Below are 27,407 nucleotides of genomic sequence, written 5' to 3' on the forward strand. Positions count from 1 at the left end.
CTAGTAAAGGTAGCAATTCCAGTCCAGCAGGTCACTTGGATATTGAAGTTTGGTGTGCCTCATTCCTTAGTCAAGGATCAGGGTATGAACTTTGTACTTGAACTTATGAAAGAGCAATGCCATGCGTTACAAATTCTAAATTTCCAAATGAGTCCATTCCACCCTCAAACTAACAATCGGATGGAGCACATCCATAAGATTATTTCAGAAATGCTAAATTTTTATGTGAATGCTAGACACACAGACTAGGATACCTATGTCTCATATGTTGTTTCCACATACAACTCTAAAGGTTCATATGAGAACAGGCATGTTACCATTTGAGGCAGTGTACAGGACAATGATGCCATCCCCCTTTGGCGATTCAAGTTATAAGTTAGAACTGAACTTCAAATAGTGAAGAAGTTTGCAAGAAGAATATGGGAGGTATGGAGAAACAAACAAAAGGCAAACGCGAAGGCTCTGGAACGCCATAAACAGCTGAACAGGCGCATGGGCAAACTACCACAGCATTGTGTAGGGCAATGAGTATTGGTCACTAACACCTACAAACCGAAGGGATAGGCGAAGTAGTTCTTGACCAAATACAACAGTCCATATCAGGTCGTGGAGTTACATCACCGGTTAACGGAACAGTGCTGTTATCTACTACAATGTCTGTTGTTCGCATCAGACAGATGAAACAATTTACGGGTATGGTTGAAGCAGTACCACAATTAGCTGCAACCAATCCGCTACGCAGAGATGCAGCAGGTAAAAAGAAGGAAGTTCTAGCAGTTAGACAGTACGTGGCCCATGGAATGTCTTATGCTTTGGGGTCAATTAGTTATGTTGTTAGATTCATAGCAATGTTACGTTCAGTTCTGATATTTGTGTTATGGGTATATTTTGCATTGTGTTGTGCTCGTGTGGATTTACTGTTTTCATGTCATGTCCATGCATATTTTTCTTTTTAGGTTTATTGTCAGGTTTTTGTTGCTACTGCTTCTGTTTCTATTTGTCGTTAGTTACTCATTTTGGAATGACGGAGGGAATGATGGACAGTTCCTTTCATCAGGTGGCAACTTCGTGGATAATAGGGAAATGGGTATGAAAGACACAGGAGGTATTGTTGATTTTGGATAATAGAAGCTCATGCGTGTATGTTGTTAGAAAGTGCAGTCAGGGGAGTATTATTGTCTGTCAAGAGAGACCAGTGCACACTGATATGCGGACAAGGGAGGTGGTTATCTTTTAGGGAAAACAAATGAGACAAGATGTGAAAAGGAAATTTTGTGCACATGGTCTTACTTCCAGAAGCTAGGAAGGCACAGGCTGTACTTTGTCTTCTCACCAGAAACTGTGTTGGCAAATTACTATGGGGAAGGGAAACCTGAGGGGTTGAAGAAATTAGATTTGTGGGGAAGCAGTAACATCATTGACAGTATAGCTTGTGAGGTAGTCAGGAATGATTTCCGGCTACACTCACTGGTGCGACTGTCTGACACTGGCATGACATATGTTGCATTGATTGGAAGAGGCAGTAAGAGTATTGCCCACACAGAATTTAACTTAACTTAAAGCCATCCTCAATTCTAAACTTATGCATTCACTTGAAGATTTATCGAACTACAACAGGGGAAAATTTCGATGGAGCAGATGTTACAATATATCCAAAATTTTCAAGAAAATCATTAGCACAAAGATTACGTCGATAAGCATTTCACGTACCAGTTAAGGCGTATTTATACTAGGTACATGCATATTTTATTTACGTAAAAAATGCAGGAGGGTACGGTCACAAATCAACACACACACAGCAGTTGCCAGTCGAGCGGCTAGTCAGCATAAGCCGGGAGAATGATTGATGAAAGTAGAATCTCCTTATTATGTGTTATAAGCAGTAGATTAAGAATTATATTGTAAAAACAACCTTGAGCCTGCACTTGAGATAAGCTCAAGTTAGTAGTGTATAAGGGAGAAACCCATGTGGGACAAATGGTGGAAGCTGGGTGTTGCCATCAGCACAGCACGGAGTTCTTTTGGTTAAGGATAATTTTAATTAAGACTTTGGACAAATCTTTCAAAATAGGGGAGGCCTGCTGTGCACCTAGACATCTTTGGCCTTTGTTCTGTTCAACTCCTTGGGGGGGGGGGGGGGGGGGGGGGGGGAGGAGATGACTAAGACATCACTGCTCGGCATGAGGACATCTAGTGTCAGCTAACACACCCAAGCACACATCATGGGAACAAGAACTCGTGACGGTGTTTAGCCCCGTTCTCTTCATTGCAACTGGCAGTCCATGGACACTGCGGCAACAGAAACACAGGAAAACAGCCATCATAGGACGTGATACGGACGTCAGTGCATTCTGCACATGGCTGCTTTAGCATGTGAACTGTGAGGCACTGAGACGGACCAAAGGACTGTATAAGGCTGCTTGAAAAAATATCTGTCAATACTACCATTGTTACACTGCACACCCTGGTGTGAATACGCCTGCACCCTCAGTATTTCTCTCTACCACCCTGACGCATAGCAACCTGGAATAGGCCGGGTCGTTAAAAGGGATGTCACCTCAAAAAACTATCCAATCTGTTCATCTCATACCCGCCTTTGGGTGCTGTTATCCACCATCACTACAAGAGCCTTCATCAAAAGTCTCCTGCATCCCCTCATTGCCGCAAAACCCTTATTTGCAATTCTACTACAATTATCACACATTTAGAAACTCACCCTCATCACTCTACAGAACCCAGAGCCTAAACAGATCCACAACAGAGTCATAAACCTGTCCTCCAAAAGCCTCAGTCCAACAGAAGTATCAGTCTTAGGCCTTACCTTTTGCCCCACCACTAAATTCAATTACGCTACACTTGTTACAGACTTTCTCTCCTTCTACTGGTCTCTACATTTAAAAAACCATCACCCAATCAAACTGAGTCTGAAACCAACACTACATCCTGCTGGACTTAGTCTACTTCTCCATCCAACCATGATCCACCATCACTGAACCCCCCCCCCCCCCCCCCCCCCCAAACAACCCCCTGCTAACTTTCCAGAGTTTCCTAACCTCTTACCTTGCCTCACCATCATTCCCCAAAACACAGACGGCTCGTGTAATCCTGCCACTAGGACAACTGTAAGTCAGCAGTCTCACTATACAAACTCTCAATGGAACTCTTATAGACAGCACCAGTGGCTAAACGTATCCCACCCGATGGTGGATGCTCTTAAAACAATGTAAGATATACAGACATGCGGATGAATATATGATACATCTATAATCCAGTTTCAAAACGACAAGGGACTGATATAACGGAAGAGGATGGTCCGATACACAACCCATGAGGTACTGCATAAAACATGCAGAACACTGAGGGAGCGAGTACAATGAGCTGCCAGGTAAGAGACATGGAAGACCAACAGATTTTCCTGTCAAATGTGAGTTCCATTTCATTGTGTCAACAAACTGAAGAACGAATGGGCCAAGACGTTGGGACAGGGTATGAAACTCCTGGCGCCGCCAATTCATAGAGTGTCTTGTCAGCAGAGAAGCGGAAGCCATTATTGATGCTCCACAACTAAAGACGATTAAGACATTGCTGAAGACACTGCTCAAGTAGACAGGTTCATTGAGAGCTGCAGTAGATCATGAAAGCATCGATGAAAAGAGAGCCTGAGATATCTGGACAGAGATGGCAAATAAGATGACACTGAGCACAAAACTCTGTGGCACTCGTCCTCTTGAATACAATGTCCGACAGAATCGAGCCCACATGTACCTTGAAAAAATGGTCTTTTAAAAACTGCTGGATACAATAGGACGGACAACCCTGGGAACCCTACTCTTACATAATATGGGTAATACTCATCCTGCAGCAGGTGTCATATGCCTTCTCGAGATCAAAAAATATGGCCACAGTTTGGCAATTCCACAGAAAATTGTTCATGATATGAGTTGACAAGGTGATGAGACAATCAACTGCACAGCAGTGCATACGCAATCCACATTGGGTGTTAGTGACGAGATTTCAAGACTCTAGCCATCACACCAACCGAGCATTAATCATATGTTCCATAAACCTGCAGACGCTACTGCCCAAGTAGCTGGTAGGGAGGTGTTTGTTCCTACCAGGCTTAAGTATGAGAATGATAATGGTCTCATGCCAATGGCTTGAAATGTGCCATCTGCCTAAATGTGGTTATATTTATAGAGGAGAACGTGTTGGCCCTCAGGAGATAGGTGTTGCAACATCAGAACGTACATGCAGTCTGGTCCTGGAGTAGATGACCTGGACAAAAGAGTACACGTTTAAGCTCCCTCATAGTAAAAGCAATATTGTAACTATCACGATTCTGGGAGGAGAAAGGTATCGTCCTTGCTTCCGCCATCCCTTTAAGAGGTAGGAAGGGAGGATGGTAGTGGGTGGAACTTGAAATATCTGCAAAATATCAGCCCAAGGCATTGGAGATATCAAGAGAGTCTACAATGACATTTTTGCTATGGTCAGAGCAGAAACTTATGAATGAATTGCAGTTCCTGAAAGCAGATGGAGCTTACTCCAAACAACAAAAGAGGGAGTAAAACTGTTAAAAGAGTTTTGAAAAGAAAGCCAACTAGCTTTTTTGCTACCCCCGAAAATGAGGCGACACTGCACACAGCCGTTTATAACAGATACAGTTTGCCTTCGGGAGATGATGTTTAATAACACGGAGAGGTTGTCTACACACGTGGGCTGTGTCATGGCATGCCTCAGTCCACCAGGGGTCAAAGGCATGTCACAGCAAGGCGGTGCAATGTATGGAACATTCCGTGGCAGTAAAGGTAGGATGTTTAAAGTATTCTACCTGGTCATCAATGCAGGGGAAATGGTGTTCATCAAAAGTGTCCAGTGAGGAGTAGAGCTACAGTCAGCTTTGGAAAGCTGCCAGCTGGTTGGATGCACACATGGAATAGGCATTAGCAAACAAATGTCACGAGGGAAATGGTGTGTTGGAAAGAACAGACCACTCGAGACAATCAGCAAGCTGAGCAGAACAGATCAAATGGTTCAAGTGGGAAAAGGAGTATGTGGAATCTGAAAGAAATACGGGTGTACCTGCGTTCAAACAGATTAGACTGAGTGGCTGAACATATCTACTAGGAGAGTGTCTCTCAGACGGGGGTGTGGAGGGCCCCAAAGGGGATGGTGGGCACAGGGAGTCGCCGAGCAGCAAATGGAGAGGCGGACGTTGAGCAGTAAGTAGCAAAATGTCTGCCATGGTGATGGCAGAAGACGAGGGTGAGTAGACTCTGCAAACAGACAAGGTGAAATCAGGAAGGGAAAGACAACAGCTTGAAGCCAGATGTGTAAGGAAATGGCGTGACTATAGACATCATCTTAAATGAGAAACATGAATCCCCCCAAAAGGTTCAGAGGCTGCAGGATCCCGGTCCACCCACCCACAGGTCACACCTTGCAGACTCCAGATAGAGGGACCAATCAGCCCAGAGGAACGTACCAGCTCAGGCAGTCACCCCTCCCTGGGCATGGCCTTTACCTTGGGGTATGTACAAGCCCTACTTGTCAATCTGAGGCTGGGAATTAGGCATTACCCAGTCACCTTTGAAATGTCAAATGTGTAGACCAGCCTTCAAGAAAGCACAGAGAGGGAGAAGAAAAATAAAAGGAAAAAGAGAGACCTCAAACACCAAAGCAGAGGAACGGTAAGAAAAGGAAGGGCAGGGAAAGAAAGATGGGTGGACAGGGTGAATGCGTACACAGTTTTATCAAGAACTTCATTTCCTTGAAGACGGCATACGACTTGGTCCCCAAGGGAGGAGAAAAGACCAGCAGGAGAATAGACATGCAGCACATAAAGGGAAGTAGCACTCCAAAGGTTGGGGTTCGGTGGTAGCCAAGCATGTACTCGCCAAAGAGTGGTGAGCCCGCTGGGGACCATTTAGAGGAATTCTTCCTAATCACCTGAAATCTTCATGATCTGGACCGAGAGTGAGGACACTCTATCCACATTTCTCTAGAGTTTCAATACCTTCTCCCCATTTGCTTTACCCATTCCTCCTCAGATCAACAAGTCACCTTTCTAGATGTGTCCAAAGCCATCACTTTATTTTCCCTCAACCCGTTTTCTCCTAGTGTCTGCAGCTTTGATGTGCAAGGCCCATCACAATCTATGGGGTACTTTTCTTCCATCATCACTGTCATTTTCATTCTCACAGTTCTCACTTATCACACAAATGAATTAGCGAGCCTGGCTATGAAACAGGCACCAAGGTCATAACTGTCACGTTGTAGAGCATGCCCTGCAACAGGATATTGTGTGTTGCCAATGTACACCTTCTGCATGTGCCCACTCATCCTAACTGATAACTGGTGGTAGTCATGATGATGTAAAAGGTCGAACAGTGTTTACACAACAGCTGGTATACATGTTTTATCACAGGTGGCTCTCTTTTGACAGTATATGTTCTGCTAGTTACAGGACTGGTATAGATGGTGGTAAGAGGCTGCATGGAGCAAATCTTGTAGCAGGGACAGTCGAGATGTAGGGTAGGGAGACGAGTGCAGACGGACCATAGGGTCTGACAAGGATAACACGGAGATTGGGAGAGTGGTGAAAAGCTATTCTACCTGTGGCAGGCAAAATCTCCGACAGAATGGACCTGATTTTAGAAAGTCATAGTCTTGTCGAAGTAGCTGATTAATACATTCAAGACAAGGAGACTACCAAGTGACAAGTGGTGTATTCCGAAGTTGTTTTTTGGAAGTATTGTCAGTGCCCGAGAAATCTGCTTTTGAACTTGTCTGGTGGGTTAATTAGATCCAGTGAAGACTGAGGTGGGAATGCTGGTGTATTGCAGTAAATAGTCTGCATCCAAACAAATACATTTGCCTCGAATGCCAAGGCTGTATGAGAGCAAATGTTTGACATGAAAAGGATAGCAACTGTCAAAATGAAAGTGCTGTTTGTTCGTGTAGCTGATCGATGGTGAAGATGATATCAATGTCAAGGAAAGTGACATGGGATTTGGTATAGGACCCTGTGAAATTTTGGTATAGGACCCTGTGAAATTAATTGGGAAAATGTATTTAAGAGATTCCAGAAATTTTAACACGTCAGCATCACCACGAATCCATAGGACAAAGATGTCATCAATGTAGAAATGTTCAGCAGCACACAGATCACATACATGAGGGATGTTGGTATAGAGGGAGGGTAGAATTGATGGTGACAAGCAAGGAGTGGAATGAGCACAGATTGCAGTCCAGGAAGTGATTGGTGTCTTTAATATATGAGGGAAGTCTTTCTACTATGGGTTGCAGGTGCTGATCAGCTAATGCAGATAAATGTTTGGTGGGAGTCTTGAGGGGGGGCACATGGTTTGGGTAGCGTAAGTTCCATGGATTGAGGTGTTAGTCCTTACGAGGGACCTGAGGTTTTAAGGAGGGACTGCAGGTCAATTAGAATCACAGTGATGAGATCTTGATGGCAGATGCTGTATTTAGATGATGATTTAAGGTGAGGGTCACTCAACATCATGGTCATTGGCGCTCTGACAAAAAGTCAGCATGCAAATCTCATGGGTGGGGACAAAAGCTGTCCCCACAAGCTGAGCAGTTTATAATGTATTAAAGGCTGCCTCCCTTTCCCACCAATTTAGGGATGAGGCCTGACAGTTCACAAAATTTCACCACTCTTGCCACACTGGAATCAGTATCTGCGAGGATGGTGGGCAGATCTCCATCGAGACTGAGGGCTGCCCTAATATCAATAAGTAGGACACACATTGCCAAAATATGCTGAACTGGAAGTGACAGACCACAAACTTTACAGAGTGGTTGATCCACCCGCTAGAGGAGGAAACCACATGTTAAAGGGCTATGGCCGATGTGGAGTTTGGTAAGCAGAACCTTCTTCCAGTGATGAGGCTGAAATGAAGTCCACCATGCCTGTGTGGTCAATTTGAGCGATCACAGTTTGTTTTCTGTCACCTGCAACCATTCAGTCTCCCACTGATGCATGACACATCTGTCAGAAAATGAGATAATGGCATGCATTGGGATGGGACATTGATGGACAGCACCATCCCAACATGCTTCCTTGGTGGCTTTGTCGGCCATGACGTTTCCCTGTATCCTGATGTGCCCAGGTACCCAGCAAAAGATATCTACTTGACACAATGCTGGAGTCATTGTAAGGAGTCACGAATGTGGTGAATCAGCTGGTCTACTGGATACATTTGGTGAAGTGCTTGTAGTGCACTAAGTGAGTTGCAACAGACAAGAAACCTTGTGCAGTGATATCTGTGAATCCTCTCCAGTGACATCAGAATGCCATATGATTCCGCATCATAATTTGTAAATTGTTCCAGAAGATGCGCTTTAAAAACCCTATCGGGAAAAACAACAGAACAACCGAGGACATACTTTTGCTGGGATCCATCTGTATAAACGATGATAAAACTGGTATGTAATTAAAATGAATGAAAAACAAAGTTGTAAAAACATAACCTGAAGTACAAGTTTTCTTGTACTGTGTCACGCTTAAAATCATTTTGGGCCTCTGAAGACACCAAGGTGGCAATGCATTCCATCCCTGGCTGTGTATATTGATTTTTTTTTTTTTTTTTTTTGTGGTGTTAGGGTGCACAACTACAATGGTCATTAGCACCCAGACTAAGTTAGGAATGCACCGCGAGGCACAAGGTTAAAACAGCAACTAAAAGGGACAATACTATAAAAGACATAGACAGGCAGAGGATTTAAAAAAAAAAAAAAAAAAAAAAAAAAAAAAAAAAAAAAAAAAAAAAAACAGCATAATCAAATGTCCTTAGACAGGTTTGTCAAGTTGATAAAATGAAGAATGCGAGCAGCTGCTCCTGGGTCATCCGCTAAAATGGCATTCAGAGTACATGGCAGGCCAAGATCAAGACACAGTGTATTAAAATCCGGACAGGACGTTAAAATGTGGTGGACCGTCAGCAATTGCCCACATGGACAGAACAGCGCCGGCGCAGCCGTCAGCAGATGGCGATGGCTGAACCGGCAGTGTCCAATTTGTAACCGGGCCGAGAAGGGCGTGAGAAGGATGTCCAAGCCGCGGGAAGAGGTTTCAAGGCCCGAAGCTTGTTGTCCGTAAGTGCAGCCCAATCGGCGTGCCGCAGCGATAAAATGCGTCGACAAATGACCCTGCTACAATCTGATGCAGGGACACAACAAGAAGCTGTCCGAGGCTGGAGGACCGCAGCCTTGGCCGCGGCATCTGCAGCTTCGTTCCCAAGGATACCGACATGGCCAGGAACCCACATAAAGCTAACCGGAAAACCGTCGTCCACCAGCTGCTGAAGAGAGCATTGGATCCGGTGCACGAAAGGGTGAACCAGATAACTGAGGCTCTGGATGGCGCTCAGGGAATTGGAGCAGATGACATAAGCAGAATGTCGGTGGCGGCAGATGTAAAGAACAGCCTGGTAGAGGGCAAAGAGCTCAGCTGTGAAGACCAAACAATGGCCATGGAGCCGGTATTTGAAACTTTGTGCCCCGACAATAAAAGAACACCCGACCCCGTCATTGGTCTTAGAGCCATCTGTATAAATGAAGGTCATATTAATGAACTTCGAACGAAGTTCGACAATACAGGAGTGGTATACCGAACCGGGGGTAACCTCCTTCGGGAGCGAGCTGAGATCAAGGTGAACGTGGACCTGAGCCTGGAGCCAAGGTGGCGTGTGGCTATCGCCCACTCTAAAGGTTGCAGGGAATGAAAAATCAAGGTGTCGAAGGAGGCAACGAAAGCGAACTCGAGGGGGTAGCAGGGCAGAGACATACAACCCGTATTGATGGTTGAGAGAGTCGTCAAAAAAGGAACGGTAAGACGGGTGGTCGGGCATTGACAGTAGCCGACAGGCATACCGACAAAGCAGTATATCGCGCAGGTAGGTGAGTGGCAATTCACCGGCTTCAGCATGAATACTCTCGACGGGACTAGTATAAAATACTCCGATCACAAGACGTTAACCCCGATGTTGTATGGAGTTGAGGTGGCGTAAGATGGACGGCCGTGCAGAGGAGTATACGAAGCTCCCACAATCCAGCTTGGAGCGGACGATCGACCGATATAGGCGAAGTAGGACGGTTCGATCCGCTCCCCACGACATACCACTGAGAACACGGAGGACATTTAGAGAACGGGTACAACGGGCAGCCAAATATGACACATGTGGAGACCAGCTAAGTTTCCTGTCAAATGTAGGACCTAAAAATTTTGTTGTCTCCACGAATGGGAGAGCAACGTGACCGAGTCTTAAGGACAGTGGGAGAAACTCTTTGTAGCGCCAGATATTAATACAGACCGTCTTCTCGGCAGAAAAATGAAAGACATTGGTGACACTCCAGGAGTAAACACGGTCAAGAGAACGCTGAAGACAGTGCTCCAGGAAACATGTACGCTGCGCACTGCAATAGATGGTAAAATCGTCCACGAAAAGGGAGCCTGATACATCAGCTGGGAGGCAATCCATTATTGGATTGATCGCTATGGCGAAGAGAGCGACGCTCAAAACTGAGCCCTGTGGCACCCCATTCTCCTGGCGAAAGGTGTCTGACAGGACAGAACCCACATGTACCCTGAACTGTCGATCCATTAAAAATGCACGAATAAAAAGAGGGAGGTGACCGCAAAGGCCCCATGTATGCATGGTGCGGAGAATGCCCGCCCTCCAACAGGTGTCGTAAGCCTTCTCCAAATCAAAGAACGCAGCCGTGGTCGGGCACTTCCACAAGAAGTTATTCATAATGAAGGTCGACAAGGTAACCAGATGGTCAACAGCAGAGCGGCGCCTACGAAATCCACATTGTACATTGGTAAGTAGGCGTCGAGATTCGAGCAGCCAAACCAAACGAGTTAACCATTCGCTCCATCATCTTACAGACACAGCTGGTAAGCGAGATGGGTCGATAACTGGAAGCCAAGTGCTTGTCCTTCCCCGGCTTAGGAATCGGTACAACAACAGACTCGCGCCAGCATGCGGGAACATGTCCCTCAATCCAGATGCGATTATAAGTACGAAGAAGGAAACCTTTACCCGCAGGAAAAAAGTTCTTCAGCATCTGAATATGAATAGAATCAGGCCCTGGAGCGGAGGACCGTGATCGGCCAAGTGCGGTTTCGAGTTCCCGCATGGTGAATGGGGCATTATAACTTTCACAACTCGAGGAGCGGAAGTTAGGTGGCCTAGCCTCCTCTGCCTGTTTTTGGGGGAGGAAGGCAGGGTGGTAATGAGCAGAGCTCGAAACCTCTGCGAAAAAGCGGCCGAAGGCATTGGAGACATCCTCAGGGGCCACAAGGACGTCATTCGCGACCGTCAAGCCAGAAACTGGTGAATGGACCTTAGTGCCAGATAGCCGGCGCAGGCTACCCCAGACAACAGAAGAAGGAGTAAAACTGTTGAAGGTGCTTGTGAAAGCAGCCCAGCTGGCTTTCTTGCTTTCTTTAATAATACGACGACACTGCGCACGTAATCGTTTATAACTGATACAATTCGCCACTGTAGGGTGGCGTTTAAAGGTGCGTAAAGCACGTCGACGAGCACGTAAAGCGTCTCTACATGCTGCGGTCCACCAGGAGACCGGTACGCGACGTGGAGAAGAAGTAGTGTGAGGGATGGAATATTCAACAGCAGTGAGAATGACTTCCGTGAGGTGTGCGACCTATCACAGCTTGTGAAGGTTTGATCCTGAAAGGTCGCCCTGGAAGAGAAGAGCCCCCAGTCTGCTTTGGAGATGTTCCAACCAGTTGAGCACGGAGAGGGGGTATGATGCAGGAGATGGATAACACACGGGAAGTGGTCGCTCGAATATGTATCAGAAAGTGCATACCACTCAAACCGGCGTGCAAGTTGGGTAGTACATATAGAGAGGTCTAAATGGGATTAGGTGTGAATTGTGTCAGAAAGAAAAGTGGGGGCGCCAGTATTGAGGCAGACAAGATTGAGCTGGCTGAAAAGGTCTGCTAACAGGGAGCCCCTCGGGCAGGATGCTGGAGAGCCCCAAAGGGATATTGAAGTCTCCAGTTAACAAAAATGGTGCACGTAGCTGAGCAATAATTTGCATCATGTCTGCCCTGGTAACGGCAGACGACAATGGAGTGTAAATGGTGCAAATGGAAAATGTAAAGTGGTGAGAGTAATTCGGACGGCAACTGCCTGCAGGCCGGTGTGCAATGTGATGGGATCATAGTAAATATCATCCCGGACCAGCAACATAACCCCTCCGTGAGCCGGAATACCTGCCACAGGGGGTAGGTCAAAACGCACAGAGGTGTAGTGTGCCAAGGCAATTTGATCGCATGGGCATAGCTTCGTTTCCTGGAGGGCTACGACGAGCAGACGGTGCAAGCGGATCAGCAACTTTAAGTCCTCTCGGTTGGAGCGAATGCTGCGAATATTCCAGTGAATAAGTGCCATCCTGAGAAGAAAAAGAAGACGCAAGAAGGGGTCACCTCGAAGGCCGCTCAGGGCCTGGCTTCGAGCGAGCACTGCCGCCGCTATCAGTAGGCGGACACAGTCATCGTCCATTGGTTCTATAGGTTCATTGGCCATCTTGTTAAGATGGCCGGGAGGGGGAGCTTCCTCTGCCGGTGAACGGCCAGATGTTCGGGTACCAACGGTGCGGCCAGGCGAAACGGATGACAACCTGGGGCGGCAACCGCTGGGTGGTGCAGGAGAAGAAATGCACTGTGGCGGAGAAGGAGAACTGTGCTTCCTATGAGCCTTCTTGGAAGGCCGTTTAGTGGAAGTACTGGTTGATGGCTGGGAGTTCAAGGTACGTAGGAAGTCTGCATGGGATGGTTCCTTCTTGAAGGCCCGTGCATCCGACTTCTGGGTCTTCGTCTTGGCAGAAGCTCATGAAGGTGCTTGTGTCTGAGGGGTGACGGGAGGAAGAGGAGACGTCGACCGGGCGATCTTAGCACTGGCAGAACGGACGACCGTAGTGCTGAAGGTCAGATCGCATGCCTGCGTCGCCACCTCCCTGGTAGTCCGAGGAGAGGCGATGACAGTACTGCATTTCCCCACTGGGAGCAGCGTGGGCTTCCTACTAGCAAATAGCTTGCGAGCAGCCGAGGTGGACACTTTCTCTTTGACCCGAATTTCCTGTATACAGCGTTCTTCCTTGTAGATGGGACAGTCGCGGAAGGACGCTGCGTGGTCACCCTGACAGTTCACACAACGAGGAGATGGAGGTGGACAGTCACCCTCATGGGCACCCCTGCCACAAGTGACACATTTAGCCGCATTGGAACAAGACTGGCAAGTGTGATTAAAACGCTGACACTGGTAGCAGCGCGTAGGTGTCGGGACATAGGGGCGAACAGAAATAACCTCGTAGCCCACTTTGATGCGCGACGGCAGCTGAACACTACCAAAGGTCAAGAAAAGTGTCCGGGTCGGTACAAGGTCATTGTTGACCTTTTTCATGACCCTATGGACAGCCGTCGCGCCCTGCTCAGCAAGGAAAGACTGAATCTCCTCGTCAGTCAATCCGTCGAGTGATCTAGTATATACCACACCACGAGACGAATTCAAAGTGCGGTGAGCCTCCACTCGGACAGGGAACATGTACAGGAGTGTGGCCCGAAGCAGTTTTTGTGGCTGAAAGGCGCTCTCAGTTTCTAGTAACAAGGTACCGTTACGCAACCTGGTACAAGACATGACAGATCCGGCTATTGCATCTACGCCCTTCTGGATAACAAAAGGGTTGACAGAGGAAAAATCCTTTCTGTCCTCAGATCGAGAAACTACGAGGAACTGTGGGGCAGGCGGCAGTACTTTTGTCACTGGTGGCTGGTCAAGTTTCCGTTTTTGGGCAGAAGTCGAGAGAGAAGAAGACGAGAAATCCATTGCGGAGGAATCCCCCATGATTGCCAGCGTCTCCGATGGCGTGCTCCTTCCTTGTGGGGACCCTCTCAGAGGGCACTCCCGCCTTAGGTGAATAAACACCTCAGGTCACACCTCCCGAGAAACGGACGGAGGGACCAATCGCCATGGTCGGATGGTGTCAGCTCAGGCAATCACCCCTCCCTGGGCCTGGCCTTTACCAGGGGGTACGTGCGTGCCTTACTTGTCTACCCAGGGCGGGGAATTACGCGTTACCCCATCACCAGCTACGCGTGCAAACGCCTTCAGGCACGCACAGGGAGGAAGGAAGAAGAGGAAAAAGAAGGGAGAGAGGGAGAGAAAGGACAGACTGTCTCAAACGCCGAGGCGGAGACCAGAGAAGGCAAGGAGAAGGAGGCAAGGAGAAGGAGGCAAGGAGAAGGAGGAGGAGTAAGTAAGTAAGACAGTGAGATGGAGAAGAACAAAGAAAGGAACCAACCAAAGGAAGGAAGAAACCAGAAGAAGTGAAAAACCAAAATGACCACAATTATAGGTCATGGAACCGTCCGTCTCGGACGCAGGCGCTAACTACCCCTTGAGGGGAGGGACTCCTTTTAGTCGCCTCTTATGACAGGCAGGAATACCTCAGGCCTATTCTAATCCCCAAACCCACAGGGGGAATTTTGATGTCTGATAGATGCAGAGCCTTGAGACAGTCAGTAGCACATATCCCAAATGGCCTGATAACATGGGGCTGACTCCTGAACAGCCATTCAAATGTAGGTTGGACCACTGCACTAAATGCCAATGACTGAGGTGACGCTGAGATTTTCAGTGCCTGTCGAGCCAAAAGTATGTCGCTGAATCCAGAGTTCTTTATTTTTTTTTGTTGGGTTTAAGAGCGCTCAACTGCTGAGGTCATTAGCGCCCGGTCACTGTTGTTAGAGCGCATGGAATCTGGTAAAACTCAAGGGGATGGAGGGGACACCAGAAGGACCTGACAAAGATGCAGATAAAATAAGTAAAAAGATTAAATGTCTTTGGACAAGCCAGTTAAAGTTATAAAACGCAGAATACGAGCAGCTGCTCGAGCGTCATCAGCTAAAACATCCGGTAAAGTAGATGGCAGGGACAGGACAACACGAAATTGACTAAAACGGGGACACGACAATAAAACATGGCGCACTGTTAATGCCTGACCACAAGGGCACTACGGGGCTGGGTCACCGGAGAGCAGGTAGCGGTGGCTAAACCGGCAATGCCCAATCCGCAACCTGGTCAGAAGGACCTCCTCGCGCCGAGATGGTCGGGAGGATGTTGTCCAAGCAGTTGGGAGCGGTTTTACTGCCCGGAGCTTGTTTCCTTGGAGGGATGACCAAGCATCCCACCACAACGACACAAGCCTCTTACATACAACCCCACGAACGTCAGATGACGGGACACAATGGGAGGCTGGCCGAGGCAGGAGGACTGCAGCCTTGGCTGCAGCATCCGCAGCCTCATTCCCAGGCACTCCTACATGTCCGGGAACCCACAGAAAGCTGACAGAACCACCATTATCAGCGAAAGAATGGAGGGACTGCTGTATCCGTTGAATCAAGGGATGGACCGGATAGGGAGCTCCAAGGCTCTGAAGAGCACTGAGTGAGTCAGAGCAGAGTACATATGATGAATGGCGGTGGCGGCGGGCATGCTGAACGGCCTGATGGAGAGCAAAAAGCTCGGCCGTAAAGCTAGAACATTGGTCGAGGAGCCGGTATTTAAAGGTGGCGGCCCCGACGACAAAGGCACAGCCGACACCATCGTCAGTTTTGGAGCCATCGGTGTAAATAAAGGCGTGACCGGCAAGTCGAGCACGAAGTTCGACAAACCGTGAGCAATACACTGCAGCCGGAGTACCCTCCTTCGGGAGTGAGCTGAGGTCGAGATAAATATGAACCGGAGCCTGGAGCCAAGATGGTGTCGGGCTCTCACCCTCTCTGAAGGTGGTAGGAAGGGCAAAATCCAATTGTCGAAGCAGGCGACAGAAGCGGACTCCGGGGGGCAGCAGGGCAGACACATACAACCCGTACTGACGGTCGAGAGAATCGGCGAAGAAGGACTTGTAAGAGGGGTGGTCGGGCAGAGACGACAGCCGGCAGGCATACCGACACAGCAGTACGTCGCGCCGGTAGGTCAACGGTAACTCGGCAGCTTCAGCATAAAGACTCTCGACAGGACTAGTGTAGAAGGCTCCGGTCGCAAGACGTATCCCCCGATGGTGGATGGAGTTGAGCCGGCGTAAGAGGGATGGCCGAGCGGACGAGTAGACGAAGCTCCCATAATCCAGCTTCGATCGGACTATGGACCGATACAAGCGAAGCAGGACAGTGCGGCGCTCCCCAAGATGAACCGCTAAGAACTCTGAGGACATTAAGGGAACGTGTACAATGGGCCGCCAAATAAGAGACATGTGGAGACCAACACAGTTTCCTGTCCAACGTGAGCCCTAGAAACTTAGTTGTGTCCACGAATGGGAGAACAACGGGACCGAGATGTAAGGATGGCGGAAGGAACGCTTTATATCGCCAAAAGTTGATACAAACCGTCTTTTTTTCAGAGAACCGGAAGCCATTTGCCATGCTCCATGAGTAGAGGCTGTCTAGACAACGCTGAAGGCAGCGCTCTAGGAGGCATGTTCTCTGGGCACTGCAGTAGATCGCGAAGTCATCGACAAAGAGAGAGCCTGAGACATTAGGTGGAATGCACTCCATAATTGGATTGATCGCGATGGCAAAAAGGGCTACGCTCAAGACGGAGCCCTGAGGCACTCCGTTCTCCTGGAGGAAGACGTCGGACAATACGGAACCCACACGTACCCTAAACTTTCGATCCGTTAAAAAGGAATCAATAAAAAGGGGCAGGCGACCGCATATGCCCCACCTGTGCATAGTGCGGAGGATACCTCCTCTCCAACAGGTATCATAAGCCTTCTTCAAGTCGAAGAACACGGCTACCGTTTGGCGCCTTCGCAAAAAGTTGTTCATGATGATGAATGAATCCAGAGTGGTGGTTCACTAGCCTCCCATACAGACTCTGAACTGGGCTGGTCCAAAAGATTCTAGTCAATATTCAAATGCCCTCATGGTGGACAGTGTCTAACATCTTGAGGTAGGAAGTACAGGCTGATCCGTAGACCACCTGCCATACTCTAAATGTGATTGAACAAATGTCCTATAAAACTGCAGGAGGCGGGACCTGTCAGCTCCGCATGTTTTTCCACCAAGCCATTTCAAAATATTCAGCGACTGGAAGCCTTTTATTCATAGGTCGTTCAGGTGTGAAAACCAAGTTAATTTCAAGTCAAATTATAAACCCAAGAAGAGCATAGTTTCTTGAAAACATAAAAATTGTCCCCCATTGTCAGCACTGGTTGATTAAAACTTCGACGAGCATGGTTAAAACTGACACGTGTAGCCTTCTCTGGTGAGAACTGAAACCAGTGGTCCTGGCCCAGGTTTCCGAACTCCTAATGGTAAGCTGCTGTTGTCTCGTCATCATCATAATATCAGAGGAAGAGTAGAAGATTGCAAAGTCACCCACAAACAAATAGCTTATGACACGGCTCCTGACTGCGGAGGAAATCCCACTGATAGCGATGGCAAAAAATGTGACACTGAGGACACTGCCTTGGGGAACCCCATTCTCTTGAACATAACAGTCAGACAAGCCATCACTGACATGAATCGCTGAATCAGAAACGCCCAACCTCGAGAAAGAATTGGATAAGAAGTGCCAGGCATCCACATAGTCCCCATTCATGAAGTGGGTGAACGATGTTGTACCTCCAAGTAGTGTCATATGCTTTTCCAAGGTCAAAAAACACACAAACCAAATGGTTTCGGCATAAGAAGGACTCCAGTTTTGCTGTCTCCAGTAGAATTAAGTTGTCAAAGGTGAAATGCCAGTGCCTGAAACTGCACTGGGAGCAGAACAGGTGACCTAGGGATTCCAGCAACCAGACGAAGTGGCAGTTGACCATGCATTCAAGAGCCTTACCAATAAAATTGGAGAGGGCTACACTCCAGTAACTGTTAGGGGTACAATGATATTTGCCTGGCTTCCAGACTGGAATTAATATTGTCTCCCTTCAAATTGTGGGGTACTGTCCATCAAACCAGATCTGATTGCAAGAGATGACATGTCTTTTCACTTCAAGGAAGATGACGAAGCATGGCATAATGGATCTCATCAGGTCCTGGAGCAGTGTCTCTGACTGCAGACAAAGCAGAGTCCAGTTTCCACAATGAGAATGGAAGGTGGTAGTCTTTCTTATTATGCAAGAAGAAATCGAGCTTCCTCAACTCCGCAGTCCTACTGAACATCTGAAAAGCAGGATGTTGTTTGGATGACATAGTTAAAGTAAAAAAGTGTTCTGCTAAAATGTGAGCCATGTCTTCTGGCATGTCCACCACACCCCATTACTTGTAAAGGCCATACGACGATGTGTACTGTCCTTGCCTGAAATCCGCCTTTTTGAATCCCAAACTTGCGCAGTGGAAGTCTGATTAATGGAAGTCGTGAATTCCTTCCAGAAAGCCCTCTTCCATTCTGTTATCACTTGCCTCGCAGATCTGAAGGCATGAAGGTTTCCTGTAGTCTGATGGTGTCTGAAGTTCCACAGAGCTGTTTGACTGGCCCTGATGGCCAATCAACAGTCGTCATTCCACAAAGGTACACGCCATTGTCTGAGGTGGTTACTAACTGGGGAATGGACTCTGCGGCAGCCCACTGGATCTCACAAGTGATATGGGCCACCTTCTCCTGTGCATAATTCTTTTGTTCAAAAATAGCCTGTTGACTGTACTGCAACTAATTTGCCCTTTGTATCATCCATCTTCATGGTCTCCTGTCAGCCACCATCCTAGTCGGCAGAATGATTCGACTGGGAAGTGGTCACAAGAATGTAAATCTGTAGCCACTTCCCACTGAACTGAGTCTGCAATAGCTGGGGAGCAAAAACAAAGACCAGTTACTGAGAAAGACTGAGGCAAAGTGTGTCACCTGACCTGCATTCAGAAGGCAGATATTCTTAGACTGGACAAGTTGCGCGATCACCCAATCCCTGAAGCAAGTGGTAGCCAAGCCCCACAGCACACTGTGTGGACTGAAGTCCCCCACAAGGAGGAATGGACGTGGGAGTGCCTGGAGGAGTTCCATCATTGTGCCTTCATCTGAAGCATCATTAGGTGGAAGATACAAATAACATACTGTGCTAAAATTTTCATGGCAACCAATAAGGTCATGGTAAAAGAGACAGAAGAGGACTGGCATTTGTCATTAATGAAAACAGCCACTCCACCTTTAGCCCTGCCTCCAGTAATGTAGTCCTTCCTGTAGGGGTGGTAACCACGTAACGCAGGTGTGTCGGTGACTAAGGTGAGTTTCTTGTAAGCAGATGCAGGACAGTTTCTCTTGGACCACGAGTTGTAATTCTTCTAAATGTGAGAGATATCCACTACAATTCCACTGCATGACAGAAGTCCCTGCAGACGCCATTGTTTAGCAAAGGTTGCTCTTGTCTTTCTCCCTCGGAGGCAGTATTTACCGGGGAGGTTAGCGGGAATGTTAGCCGGTTCCTCCAATTGGAAGTCCATTTCTTCCAGAGTATGTGCCCCATCAGAGAGGAAGAGAGCTTGCCGATCTGAAGGTTTAACTATAACTTTCTTCGACTTGGAAGTACTTTTCAAAACACGTTTTTCTTTACTTATGGGAGGAGGTGGTTGCTTGGGTTGAAGGAATGGTTTAGTAGGCTTCTGATGGTGGGCAGTGGTATGGGGCTTAGGTGGTAAGTCCATTGCCGATAGCTTCCGAATGACTTCTGTTTCAAGTGTAGCATTTCCCCACAAGTACACCAACAAGTGCATGTACTCGTACTTGAATCTGTGAACTGAGTTTATGTTGAAGCATCACACTTGGTGATCGGTGTCTTAAGGGCTTATGCAAAGGAAATAGTTTACACGTTTCAGAGGAAGAGTACAAAAATAGCCCGATTCGTGAGCTTAGCCTCCACAATTACCACACGTAGTCCTCCCATTCCATTCCATAGTGGTATGGCCAAATCTTTGACATTTGAAGCATCCCATTTGGTTAGGAACAAACGGGCAAACCTTATGACAGATATAGCCTGCAAGGATATGTTCTGGTAATTCTTACTAAATATTAGAATAAATGTTGCAGAGTTTTCCAATTTGCCATTGACTATCCTTACATAGTTCTGCACTTCCGTGATGCCCATATTTTTTCCGTTCTTCACGTAACTCCGCGGGGTCCACCTCCGTCATATTGGAGCAGGTAACCAGGCCCTTACTGAAGTTAAGGGTGTTATGCAACTCAGCCTCGACTGGTTAGTCACCTAATGCCTTACATCCCAAAAGCTTAGATACTTGGTTTGAATTAGCAATTCCAACTTAGAGTGTTCCACTACGTAGTCTTTTGACACTTTTTAAAGACCCAGCAATACCTTCCAATGCCTTGTGAATACAGAAAGTGGAGACCTTCTGAAAGGTTCCCCCTGTTTGTTTGATTACAATGATAATGTTATGGCACACTAATGCCCTGTTACTATGAGTCTGAGACTTCTTTTCGGGAGGACTGACCAATCGTGCTCTCTTTGATGAGTGGGTGTAGGTACTACCCGATGGTACACCTGTCACAACAGTAGTAGTAGTAGTAGTAGTAGTAGTAGTAGTTTGATGAGACCGTTCCTTAGGGATCCCACGAGATGCTAGGGAAACAACCGTCAACCCAGGCAGAGCCCTGCATGCCTGAGCAAGCCTTATACAACTTGGGGGGCAGCAGGAGCCCCAGAGGTTGCTCACTATAGACTGTTTTACATAAACGGCCATCCATCTCATCAGCACATGGTGAACTTTGAGGTGAAAGGGTTTTTATACATATGTGTGTACTTCCTCACAGTCTAGGCAGCGAGGCCAAGGCCCCCATTCGCTGAAACACACAACATTCCACTTCTGCACCTCACAGTGGTCGCTGAAGCATGCACGGAGCTTACAGTAACAGCAGACTGGTGGCGCTTACCAGTCCCCAGCTGAGGAACCTGGAGTCACCAAGCCCGTACCCAAGAACCAAATGCTGAGGCCCCGGGGGCGCTGTTTGTAGAGGAATCAGACAGCTGGCGTAGAACTTGTCTTACATACTCCTGTCAGTAAGTACCACAGTGGTACAACCCTTGCCCGCTGGGAGGATGATGATGGGATTCCTTATTTTGGGGAGAGAAGAGCCTGAAGTTCTAGAGAGGACATGTTACGGTCATGTTGTAGAGACCTGAGGAAGGGTTGTGAAGCAATGCTGGGTGTGAGGAATTCTCGTAAGGCTTGCAAGGGATGATTTCGAGGTAGTGGTGTGTGGATCAAGTGCTGTAAACACTGTTTGGCCTTTTACATTAGCATGGCTACCACTAAATTATTAGTTAAGACAAATGGACACAGGCAGAGGGTGTATACTGACAACACACAATATCCTGTTGCAGAGCATGCTCTACAACATGATAGTCATGACCTTGGTGCCTGTTTCAAGACGTGCCATCTGGATTCTTGCCCCAGACACTAGTTCCTCAGTTCTCTGTAGATGGGAACTGACACTACAACACGTCCTTGATTTTCACCACCCATCTGGGCCTTATATACGTTAATTTCTTCGATCTCAGCATGTCTTCACAGTAACTATTCCTTTCCTCACTCCCTTTTAGTTTTCTAGATCTTTCATTCTCTGACCTGTCTATTTTTCGCTGCCCGCCTCCCACCTCTTATGTCACATACAATGCACTTAGCTTTCTGTTCTTATCTTTTTGCATGATGTTTTAGCAGTAATCCTTGTCTTGCTTATTACCCTATCTTCCACCTTTAAGCTCTTAGGTTTTAAAATCTTGTCCAGAGCAGTCCCCAACAATCAGTCTTTCCTTCTCCTCCTGTCCAGTAAGCCTCCCGTCTGGGCAACTTTTCCAAACCCTACCCCTTTTTCTAAACCTCAACAGTCATTTTCCTCAACCCCTCTTCCTTCCCCTTCAACCCTTCTGCCAGAAGAAGAAATCACTGGTTCCAAAAGCTCGCAAACTGTAACACCTTTCTACATGTGTGTTCTGCTGCTGCTGCTTGGTGAGTAGATTTTTTAAATGTATCCAGTTACCTATATTTGGAAATAGTTCTGAGAGGAAACAGAAGTGAATAAACCCCAAAAATAAAATATTATATGATCTAGATTTCAGCTAAACAAAACACCACCAGTTACATACAAGAAACTCACTGTTAAATTTAACACACATGTGCATCTGTTTTGTAGTGCTGCTACACGGCTTGTGCCACCTGCTCAAGCAAACACTGTCACTGGCTGGCTTCTTGCAGTTGCTAGGCAGTAAACGATGCTACTTAGCTGTTATTATCAATTACTCATCTACCTGACTACAGTAAGATAGGAGTTTTGCTCGTCAGGGCAAAACAAGTTGGACACACTACACCACCTACCATTTCCCTCAACTTTTGCTAATGCCAACACCACTTTTCTAAATCTGTCTGGGATTGGATCATTCCAAAACTTTTACTGTCATCACGGAGAGTCTACAGTAAAGGAAGAATGACATGAGGAATGGAAGAATGATTCAAATCTTGAGATATAATGAATTTTAGGAGAGTTTTGCTATCCTGAGTGAAAGTGAAGAAGAATTATATGATCTGCTGAATGGAATGAACGGTCTAACGAGTACACAGTATGGATTGAGAGTAAATCGAAGAAAGACAAAGGTAATGAGAAGTAGCAGAAATGAGAACAGTGAGAAACTGAACATCAGGATTGATGGTCATGATGTAGATGAAGTTAAGAAATTCTGCTACCTAGGCAGTAAAATAACCAATGAAGGACAGAGCAAGGGGGACAACAAAAGCAGACTAGCTATGGCAAAAAAGGTGGTGGTGGTGATGTTTGGTTTGTGGTGCACTCAACTGCGCAGTTATCAGCGCCTGTACAAATTCCCAACCTTTGCTCAGTCCGAACTCGACATGTTCATGAATGATGATGAAATGATGAGGACACACAAACATCCAGTCATCTCGAGACAGGTGAAAATCCCTGACCCCGCTGGGAATCGAACGTAGGACCCCGTGCTCGGGAAGCAAGAACGCGACCGCGAGCTGCGGACTGGCAAAAAAGGCATTCCTGGCCAAGAGAAGTCTACTAATATTAAATATCGGCCTTAATTTGAGGAAGAAATTTCTGAGAATGTATGTCTGGAGTACAGCATTGTATGGTAGTGCAACATATTTGAGATGTGGTGCTACAGGCGAATGTTGAAAATTAGGTGGACTGATAAGGTAAGGAATGAGGAGGTTCTACGCAGAATCGGAGACGAAAGGAATATGGGGAAAACATTGATAAGGAGAAGGGACAAAACGATAGGACACGTGTTAAGATATGAGGGAATGACTTCCATGGTACTAGAGGGAGCTGTAGAGGGCAAAAACTGTAGAGGAAGAGAGATATTGGAATTCATCCAGCAAATAACTGAGGACATAGGTTGCAAGTGCTACTCTGAGATGAAGAGGTTAGCACAGGAGAGGAATTCGTGGCGAGCTGCATCAAACCAGTCAGAAGACTGATGGGGGGGAAAAAAACAAGGAGAGCAAGAAGTGGCATCCCTCAGGGACAGAACTGGAGTGACATAACCTCCTCTTCCCCTTGGCTAATGCTAAAACTTGGGTCATTCCACCTCAAAGGGACCAGGAGTCCCCACTCTACCATCTCCAAATGTAATGAAATTTGGTGTGAAGGTTGTATATGGTCTTGGATGGTTGTATATAAAATTTCTGTCCAGTATCTTCGGTGGTTGAATTTTTAGGGCCTTTTAAAGAGAGGCTACTCATCTTCGCACCACATATGAAAGTGCAAATGTACCAAGTTTGCTTGGCTTTTTCAGAAGTTCTAGAAAAATTTGGTCATTTGCTTTAATATACATAGACACCTTTTTATGCTGAATCACACCATGGCAAAAATTAGGGATTTAGCCATATCTAAATATAGATACAAGACTCTAAAGTGGCTGAAAAATATGGCGGACTGTTCTGAGTGCCAAAGTTTGACCGGCCACTGGTACTTTTAATATGAACCAATCGCATCAAAACTTCATAGAGTTATTCCTGCCCATGATGTCTATATAAGGATCAAATTTAATTAACATTGGATGCCTATATGAAAAGATATGCATCTGCAAAGTTGGCCAAAATTTTCTACGTGCAAATTTTAGGGTGTTTTTAGGGGGGGGGGGGGGGGGCAATATCTCAACAGTGTCTTGTACAATCCTTTTTTCTTGCCACAGCTGGAAAAAGCATGCTTTAAGCTTTCAAAGCTATGTAGTTCAATTTCTGGATCCTTCATATTGATGAGTAAGAATATGTTTCAAAAGTTATTATTATAGCACTTTGACAAGATGGAAAAGTGAAATATTTTGCTCATGAAGTCCCATAATTAATTTTTTGCTCCAGCAGATAAATCAGTTTCAAACATTAATTTAACACATACCATAAAACAAATATAACACACAATACAGCAAATTTGGGAAACAAAAATACTAGAGAGTCAGTTCCATTTTTGATTTAACAGTTCTACAATTCTGTCAAGGGCAGATTGTGGATTACTGTATTATCTTCCTAATGATGATGATCATGGTGCTTCTAAAATCATGAAAATATGTTGCTCAGGAATCCAGTAGGTGTCTTTAGAGGACTTGGAAAGTGGAGGGAACGGGCAGAACCTTGTGGGTGCATCAAGCTGATGAGGACATCTTCTTGTTCATGTGAAACTTACATACATGCAATATATTATCCTTGTGGTAAACTTGCAACTGAGATTGCTGAAATTTCTTCAACTACTTCGAAGGCATGAACTTGAATGCTGTAGCATCACTGGAAACTCTGCTTGGTCTGTGCTGATTACAATTAATTTAGCACGGGCTGCTAGTCTTTTTTACTGTTCCTACAATGCCATCACAAGGCAATTTACCATGGCTTGTTCCAAAAAAATTCCATTCGGCTGTAATGTTTCACCGCAACAATATGAGCTAATGTCTCATCTTATCACACTACAACAGCAAATGCTCAAAGCTTTACACAAATAAAGCAGCAGCCAGACATCTGGAGGCATAAAACACTGTCAATATAGTGATAATGATTTAAGTTCTTATGTGTCAAAATAATTACAACTGTGAGCCATCTGCTTACTCCAAGAAATGGCAAAGTGTAAGGAAACAACTCTTGAGTGCTGTGACCAACACACGTCAACAATTTATTCTTTGAAGTGCAGTATAATGTCGCATAGCTAGTGTGTTTATTTATTTTTATTTATCTGTCTCAGTTGTTGCCTAAGCGTCATTTGGGTGTATTGTTTACGATACGCAAATTTGTTCTTGTGGGTTGTGGCTTAAATAAAGCTATTTACTACAAGCAACTAGAGTAGTAACAAAAGAATTAAGCATCACCTCTACGTTCCTCACCTTTTTTTCAACAATAGATGCTTATCTCACTTTCCATAACAACGTTAAGTTTGAAAAGGCACCTAGAATATAACAAACCCACTACAATTGTTACAGCAATACTTACGATTTCGATATCCTTGAATCCTGTAAGAACAATGTTTTTGAGGATTTCTGAGCCTATTCCACCAGCCCCAACAACTAAAACCTTCGCTGTTTTTAATGCAGAACTTAACTCTACATCAAACACACCGCTAGTAAATGCCGCCATGACCGCACGTTTGGTACAAGCCAAACACTTTTAATCAAAGATATCTAAAGTGAAGTATTGTGAACAGGAGATCGTGTAAGGGTCGATTTCCACTGATCCTGGGAAAGTCCCGTGAAATCGAGACATAATATAACCGTTATGTCATTAGATTAGATTTACTTTCATTTCAATTGATCCGTAGTGAGGAGGTCCTCCAGGATGTAGAACATGTCAGAAAAACAACAATACAAGACAAATATTTACAGCTCAGACAAATAAGCTAATGTACCATTCCACAGGTCCCAAGTGGAATGATTGTCATTTTTTAATGAACACTATATGAAAGAATCATTTTACAAATACTAATGCACTGAATTTAAAATAAAAAAGTTTTGTTTATTTATTTATAAGGTAATAAACGTGTAATACAACTACTATAATACTTATTTACAATGAACACATTACTGCACTGAAATGGTGCAGAAGTTAGATTGTACTTACACATACACACACACACACACACTTATTTACAATGAGCACATTACTGCACTGAAATTGTGCAGAAGTTTTATATATATATATATATGTATATATATATATACAAATCAGTTGGTTCTACTGAGAAATTCATCAATGGAGTAGAAGGAGATGGCCACCAATAAATCCTTTAGGCTTCTCTTAAGCTGAATTTCATTGGTTGTTAAGCATTTTATGGCTGTTGGCAAGTATTGAAAATGTGTGTTCCTGAATAATGCACAACTTTTCGTACAAGACTAAGTGACTTCAAATCCTTGTGAAGATTATCCTTATTTCTAGCATTGATTCCATGAACTGAGCTGTTGGTTTGAAAAAGTGACATACTTTTAATGACAAATTTCATTAAAGAATAAATATATTGGGAGGCACTAGTTAGTATCCCTAGTTCCCTAAACAGGCTTCTGCGGGATGTTCTTGAGTTCACAGATTAGATTAGATTAGAGTAATACTTGTTCCATAGATCACGAATACGACACTTCTTAATGATGTGGAATGTGTCAGGTTAATAAAAGATGTCTGTACAAGACATTACATTACACAAAATATTGCATGACACTAATGTTTAAGTTTTTTCTTTTTTTCCCCTTAATTTATATCTAAAAATTCAGCCAATGAGTAGAAGACTTTTGTGGCAGCATAATTTACCCCTTTCTGTGCCAAAGTCAGATTTAACCCTGCATAGTGCAGATCATCCTTTTTCCTGGTGTTATAGCTATGCACACTGTTATTGCTTTTGAACTGGGTTGGATTATTAAGAACAAATTTCGTAAGTGAATATATATACTGTGAGGATCCCTTGATCCTTAAATACATCTCTGCAGGATGACTGTGGGTGGGCTCCAGCAATTATTCTGATTACACGGTGAGCAATGAATACTTTTCTACTCAACGATGAATTACCCCAGAATATGATGCCATACGAAAGCAGTGAATGAAAGTAGGCATAGTAAGCTAATTTACTGAGATTCTTATCACCAAAATTTGCAATAACCCTAATAGCATACATAGCTGAACTCAGACGTTTCAGCAGACCATCAATGTGTTGCTTCCAGTTTAACCTCTCATCAATGGACACACCTAAAAATTTTGAAAATTCTACCTTAGCTACAGACTTCTGTTCAAAGTCTATATTTATTACTGGAGTTGTGCCATTTACTGTACAGAACTGTATATACTGTGTTTTATAAAAATTTAAAGAGAGTCCGTTTGCTGAGAACCACTTAATAATTTTGTGAAAAACGTGATT

General features: G+C 45.5%; 1 protein-coding gene across 1 annotated transcript in view; it reads right to left on the minus strand.

Annotated features, from left to right (window-relative positions):
• The window catches only part of LOC126175020 (SUMO-activating enzyme subunit 2), a 156,241-nt gene extending 130,575 nt beyond the window's left edge, over positions 1-25,666 (minus strand). The window contains exon 1 of the mRNA XM_049921518.1: positions 25,502-25,666. Coding sequence (XP_049777475.1) covers positions 25,502-25,645 — 144 coding nt within the window. The 5' untranslated portion in view covers positions 25,646-25,666. The remainder of the gene's footprint in view (positions 1-25,501) is intronic.
• Positions 25,667-27,407: the final 1,741 nt, after the last annotated feature.

The sequence above is a fragment of the Schistocerca cancellata genome, chromosome 3 (genome assembly GCF_023864275.1).
Source record: "Schistocerca cancellata isolate TAMUIC-IGC-003103 chromosome 3, iqSchCanc2.1, whole genome shotgun sequence".
Classification (NCBI taxonomy): Eukaryota; Metazoa; Arthropoda; class Insecta; order Orthoptera; family Acrididae; genus Schistocerca; species Schistocerca cancellata.